The 6,823-nt window shown below is 46.1% G+C and overlaps 1 protein-coding gene across 1 annotated transcript; it reads left to right on the plus strand.

The window, feature by feature from the left end:
* The first annotated feature begins 1,012 nt into the window (after positions 1-1,012).
* Positions 1,013-5,809, plus strand: ID4 (inhibitor of DNA binding 4). The gene is made up of 3 exons (XM_050789556.1): positions 1,013-1,799; positions 2,170-2,228; positions 2,801-5,809. Exons 1-2 carry the CDS (start codon positions 1,359-1,361, stop codon positions 2,212-2,214), a joined length of 486 nt encoding a protein of 161 aa, XP_050645513.1. The 5' UTR covers positions 1,013-1,358; the 3' UTR covers positions 2,215-2,228; positions 2,801-5,809.
* The last annotated feature ends 1,014 nt before the right edge of the window (positions 5,810-6,823 follow it).

The raw sequence follows: 6,823 nt of genomic DNA on the forward strand, positions 1-6,823 counted from the left end.
ATGGCCTAAATTAACTTGCAGGTATGAATTTTACATAAAACAGATTAATATTATATGTCATGATGGAATTTTAAATATTTCGTGTCCATGCATTTTTAATCTTTACGTGCTCTAATTGAATGCGCAAGGCAATTGCATTTCTTTAGCCCACTTTTGCATTTAGATGGGGTAAAAGAAACCCCTCCTACGTTTTTGTCTTATTTATATTCCCTTCACCAAAAACCTGCATTCGATTCGGCAGTCTTTTCTTTCTTCTTTTTTTTCTACTTTTGCTAAGCTTTAGCATTTTTTAAAAAGAAAACGGAAAGGCTACACATTCCATTCCATCATTATGGTTTCAGCAAATGTGAAAAGGCGAATAATGAACGGAGGGGGAAAATACAGAACAGAATGAACGTGCCTTTTTGAACAGCGCGTCTTTCTTAAGGCACTGCAATCCCATGGATGGAATGATGGGTGGCGGAGGGTCCCTGGGCGCCGCGCTATTAGGAGTGGCAGGGTATCCGCGAGCAGGGCCCAGGCGCTCCCTCAGCAGCCTAGTCGGGATAGAGGGGGCGGTGGAGAGTGAATTCCGGCCGCACATTCCCGCAGTTCTTCGCAGGAACTTCGCTCTCTCTTTTCCCCTCCCTTGGGCACACATCAGCCTGGCCCGACTCCCACCCAGCTCTCTTTTCTCAGAACCCCGACCCACAGCGTTGACGGAATGGAGTGCCCTTCCCATTGGCCGAGCGTCATTCCCCGAGGTGGCACTGCCCGCCTGATTGGCTAGCAACTCCCGACCCCCCGCCCACTCCTCCACTCGGGTAGCCCGGCTCCCCGCCCCCCAGCACCGCCCGGAGCCCCCGCCCTCGCCTCTCCCTCTGCGCACCCGCCCGCGCGCCCAGCGGGCTCCGCTCGGCTTGCGCGGCGACCCGGCCCGCGCGCTGGCCCCGCCCCCGGAGCGCACGGCTCTATAAATATAGCTGCGCGGCGGGCCGGGCGAGAGCGTAGTGGAGGAGGCGCGGTTGTGAGTAGTAGCGGCGGTGGGGTGATCCCGGGCTAGGGGAGCGCGGCGGCCGCGACTGGGCTTAGTCGGAGCTCCGAAGGGAGTGCCTAGGGGACCCGGGTGGGCTACTTTTCTTCCGGTGCTTTTGCTTTTTCTTGCCTTGGGTTCGGACTGAGTGTGGCCCACTGAGCAGAGATCCCCTCGCAAAACCCAGAGCTACTCTCCCGTCAATTGGGCTCGGGAGCGTCGCGGTGCCCCGAGCGCGCCGGACGCAGAAAAGGGAGCGGAGCCGGCCGCGGACGGGGCCCGGAGCTTGCCTGCCTCCCTCGCTCGCCCCGGCGGGTCCGCTCGCGCAGGGCGCAGGGCGCGCGCGATGAAGGCGGTGAGCCCGGTGCGCCCCTCGGGCCGCAAGGCGCCGTCGGGCTGCGGCGGTGGAGAGCTGGCGCTGCGCTGCCTGGCCGAGCACGGCCACAGCCTGGGTGGCTCGGCAGCCGCGGCGGCGGCGGCGGCGGCAGCGCGCTGCAAGGCGGCCGAGGCGGCGGCCGACGAGCCGGCGCTCTGCCTGCAGTGCGATATGAACGACTGCTATAGTCGCCTGCGGAGGTTGGTGCCCACCATCCCGCCCAACAAAAAAGTCAGCAAAGTGGAGATCCTGCAGCACGTTATCGACTACATTCTGGACCTGCAGCTGGCGCTGGAGACGCACCCGGCTCTACTGAGGCAGCCACCACCGCCCGCGCCGCCACACCACCCGGCCGGGACCTGTCCAGCCGCGCCGCCGCGGACCCCGCTCACGGCACTCAACACAGACCCGGTGAGAGGCCGGGCGCCGGTCGTGGGCGGACGCCGCGGGGGTCGGGAGGTTGGTGGCGGGACGCGGGCGCTCACCCTCCTTCAGGCAGGGGCGAGCCGGGAATGACAGCCCCCTCCTCCCGGCTCCCCGATCTGCCAGCAGCCGGTCGGGCTCGGCGGGCGCGGGTCTGGGAGAACGCGCAGCGCGGGACCCCTGGCCGTGCGCGTCCTGGGCTGTCAAGTCCCGCCTAAGCCCAGAGGTGCCCGCCGGGGTGCAGGCGGGGGTGGGGGCGTCGGCGCGGCAGCCCGATTTCCGAGGACGATCCAGGACCGTGACGAGCGCGTTATTTGCGCTTGCTAACCTTTCCCTTGGTGTTCGGTTGCTGTTCCAGGCCGGCGCGGTGAACAAGCAGGGCGACAGCATTCTGTGCCGCTGAGCCGCGCTGTCCAGGTGAGCGCGCATTTTCCCGTCTCGGGTGGCCGGTCACCAGAGACGCCCGTCCCCGAGGGCTTCCGGGGCCAGGCACCGCGGTGTTCTTTGCTCCCTAGCATTTCTGAGAGCAAACTCTCAAGGAAGTAACCCCTGTCTCTCTCCCTGCCACCTAAGTAGCAAGTGAACCCGTACTTAGCCTTAGAACTCGAGGTTCAGTCTCAGTGGAGATGTGTCAGCCCTTGTCCTCGCCGTCCCCGTGTTTTTCCTGGTGACCAGCGGGCCCTTCTGTCTTCCCTAGCTCCCGAGGGAGGGCACCCTCGTGGGCATGGGAGCTGCCCCGGTGTCCCCCCGTGCATCTGTCACCCACAAAGGGGGACGCGGGCAGGGTCCCGGAGTGGGTCCCCTTCCTGGCTTCCCGAGAGCCGCAGCTGCCTACTCGGCGCCTGGCCCGGCCGCGGGCTGCGGGTGTTGTCTGACCTGGTGGTTTGTTTTGGGTTGTTGATCAAGCATGTCTTGAGTTTGGTCGGTGGCGCCAGTTAGTCTGCAGCGAGAAGGTTCACACACCCCCTCTATTCATTCCTCTTCCACAGGTGTGCGGCCGCCTGAGCCCGAGCCAGGAGCACTAGAGAGGGAGGGGGAAGAGCAGAAGTTAGAGAAAAAAAGACACCGGAGGAAAGGAAAAAACATCGGCCAACCTAGAAACGTTTTCATTCGTCATTCCAAGAGAGGGAGAGGAAAGAAAAATACAACTTTCATCCTTTCTTTGCACGTTCATAAACATTCTACATACGTATTCTGTTTTGTCTCTTCATTTATAACTGCTGTGAATTGTACATTTCTGTGTGTTTTGGAGATGCAGTTAAACTTTTAAGCTTAAGTGTGACAGGACTGATAAATAGAAGATCAAGAGTAGATCCGACTTTAGAAGCCTACTTTGTGACCAAGGAGTTCAATTTTTGTTTTGAAGCTTTACTAATATACCAGAGCATTGTAGATATTTTTTTTTACATCTATTGTTTAAAATAGATGATTATAACGGGGCAGAGAACTTTCTTTTCTCTGCAAGAATGTTACATATTGTATAGATAAATGAGTGACATTTCATACCATGTGTATATAGAGATGTTCTATAAGTGTGAGAAAGTATATGCTTTAACAGACTACTGTAATTATAAGATATTTTTAATTAAATATTTTTTGTAAATATTATGTGTGTGTTTTTTTTAATCTATGGGAATATTTCTTTTGGAAAATTACTTTTCAGCTCAATTACAGAGCTCTTGATATCTTCAATGTCTTTTCTGTTTGGCCTGGCTCTTAATTTGTGTTTGTTTTGCCCAGTATAGACTCGGAAGTAACAGTTATAGCTAGTGGTCTTGCATGATTGCATGAGATATTTAATCACAAATTAAACTTGTTCTGAGTCCATTCAAGTGTGTTTTTTTAAACGTAGATTGAAATCTTTGTATTTGAAGCATACATGTTGAATATATACCTTATCAGTTTTTAAGTACAGGGTTTTATAGTGTAATATATACAGAGTAAGTGTTTGTTTTTGTTTTTCAACTGAGGTCAAAATGGATTCTGAATGATTTTGCATATGGGATGAGGAAATGCTTGGATCCTTAAGGAGTTTACGAAATCTGCTGTTTTATCGAAGTGAAAAAAAATGCTTATCACTCTTCATTTTACACTAAAGCTTAATGTCACTAAGTTTCATGTCTGTACAGATTATTTAATCATGGAAATGAAAAAATGTTCTCTGCTTGCTACCAAAGGACAAACTCTTGGAAATGAACACTTTCTGCTTTCCTTCCTCCAAAGAATCATTAATAGGCAACAGTGGGAGAAAAAAAAGGCATAATGGCAAATCCTTCAAGCAGGGATAAAAGTCGATCTTCAAACATTAACTTAAGCAGACCAAAAATTCTGATGACCGCATCTAGATTATTTTTTTATAAAAATGATTTTCACTATAGCTATGTTAGTTACGCTAAGCTACTGTCCAATCTCTTGTGATGTGTAACTTTTACCTGTGAATATTAAAGTAGATTTCTCTGTCTTGTACTGTGATTTCTGGTCTCATTTCTTTAAAACCTTACTCATTTTTTTTAAGGCTCTTTTTTTCTCTTTAAGGAAGGTAATATTTTCTAGGTTAGATAGGACTATCAGGGTTTGTGAACATTATGCATTTAATGTTATGGGTACTTCACACACAAGTTAGATGGAATTTTTAGAGTGAAAGAGAATTAAGTAGGATTTAATTGGGTGCTTTGTAAATAGTCAACTGTGTGTATAACGTGGTCTGTTTGATTTTTAAAAGGAAAGGATTTGTTTCAGATTATACAAGAATAAAAGTATTATAGACCCAAGGGACTTTTTATGAGGTCAAATTCAAATATTTATATGAATATGAAATACCATGGTCCCTAGTAGTCAGCTGAAGTGGCAATGTCTAAACAAAAATGAACAAAACTAATGCTAGTAGGTTAAAATCAATCAAAAGGTTTAAAAATTGATCCTATCCTCAGCATGTTATTTCCTCAGCTCTGATAATTTACTGGTCTTGAGTATTTTTAGAATTTGATGTATTTGATGTTGAACATTATAAAGTCAAAGAACTGCTTGTTTAGATGAGGTTTATTTTTATTTTTGATATTATTCATTCTTGTCACACATCAAGAAGAAAACACTAGAGCGCTGCTGGAATTCCAAATCTGAAGAATTCTAACGACTGCATTCTTTGTTATTAAAAAGGGCACAATCCTTCCTTTTTATTTGGCAGTTTAATTTCAGTAGGAAGCATGTCACATGTGCACTGTTGGTTAGAATTATGCATCTGTCATGCCTGACTGCTGAACCCTACCTAAGCCTTTGGGCACAGTTTAAAACTTATAATGGTGGACCATGAACCTCAAAACAAACGGATATTTTTGGAGTTTGAGGATAGACGTTACTCCTTAGTTAAAGTTTATATTTGGGGCATGAAAAACTACTAAAAGAAGAAAAGTGTTAGAGATACTACATTTCAAAGGGTTGGCATTTTCCCTTTGGCCACTCAAGCAGCATTTGATGTATCTAAAGAAACAGAGTCATTGTTTATTTTTTAAAAAATTATATGCAGTTGTACAAGACACCACATTCCATTGAAATGTTGGCTATGTCCTAACCAAGCAACCAGATAACAAAAACATTTTGAGTCTTTTATCTAGGTAGTTCTAATTATTCAGATACTTCGTTTAACAAAGGAAAACATCCTGACTTGTCTCATTTCATTTGTAGACTTTTCATTGTATACGCACAACCAAAGAGTCAGACTGGTTTAAAACCGCAAAAGGAAAAAAAGTATCTCACACAGTGGATGTTGTTTCTAAGAATGTTACAAAATCCTGACATCTCAGACATCTCAAGTTAAAGGAAGAAAAAAAAAAACAAAACAACTTTTCATTTCAAAGAACTAATATACTTTGATATTGTGTAAACCTTACTCAAGTTTATTGTCAAGCTTTAACTGCCTTTTTAGAACTTTTTAAAATTTTGACCCCACAAATCTATTGTATTAGTTGCCTTCTGTAACAATAAATCTTCACTGAGCAAAAGGCTCTGGAGTTTGTGGTTTTTAATTGACTTTTACTGAGTTACGCAATTTTTCATTATCAAGAATGGGTCTCTTGATGGATCACCTCAATTATTTACAGTGTTTCTTACCATGTTATGAAAAGTGGTGATATGAATGGAAAGAAAATCTAGTTTGAATGCTGGAGAAAGCTTTTCTAGTCTTTAGTCCCTGCTTAGGATAGGAAGCAATATTCCTAAAGAAGGCAGCAGGAGGATGTCCAGGGAAAACTAATTAAAAACAAAAAAAAAGTTAAACAATGCAGACAGAATTTATTTCACAGTAGTACAGAGCCAAATGAAAGTGGCTCTGCCTTTCTAGCTGGTGCACTTGAATTATATATATGTTAATCAGCCCAGATAGCCCTTGGGTCTCAACAGGACCAAACACTAAACCCTGCAGGCTTATGAAGCAGGAAAACCTTCCAGTTTCTGCTTTGCAAGTTCAGGAAATTAACCCATCTCAGAATCAATCTTAATAGGGCTGCCCTCAGTAGGTATTCTTCAGACCCAGATGCTTTCTTTCAATTACAATCCAGGATATTTTGCTAAAATATTAGTTATATCAATTAGAACCATCGCCCAAAAGGTTTTAGGATTGTAACTTTACTTACAGTTCTACCTTGAGCACCGATTTGATCGATACTTTGAAAGATAAAACCCTTACAAAGGGGAACTAATTTGTTCAAGGGAGACAACCCGCAGTCATAGATACTTAATTGAAAATGCTCTCAAATTTGCCATGAAATTTTTAAAGTGTGTTTTGCATTCAAGTGCCTCCTTCATATTTATTCATATCCTGGCTCCTGCTAAAAAGTTTTGCCTAAGTGCTAAAACTTAGGTCTCAACCACATTGCCAAAGGTTTTCTATACTTACCAAAGCAAAGCAAGTCCATGGTGAGGCTGCTGGAGCTCCATCATTCATAAGTCTTCACAGTAAATTCATACATGGGATATGAAAAGAGCTGTAAAAATTGAAGTAACTCGAAAAGCCCCTC

Source organism: Macaca thibetana, chromosome 4 (genome assembly GCF_024542745.1).
Source record: "Macaca thibetana thibetana isolate TM-01 chromosome 4, ASM2454274v1, whole genome shotgun sequence".
Lineage (NCBI taxonomy): Eukaryota > Metazoa > Chordata > Mammalia > Primates > Cercopithecidae > Macaca > Macaca thibetana.

Excerpts from the sequence above, each read along its gene's own strand:
- ID4 (XM_050789556.1), top strand. The coding sequence starts at position 1,359 with ATGAAGGCGGTGAGCCCGGTGCGCCCCTCGGGCCGCAAGGCGCCGTCG. Across the intron at positions 1,800-2,169 it reads CGGCACTCAACACAGACCCG|GCCGGCGCGGTGAACAAGCA; the intron begins GTGAGAGGCCGG and ends TTGCTGTTCCAG.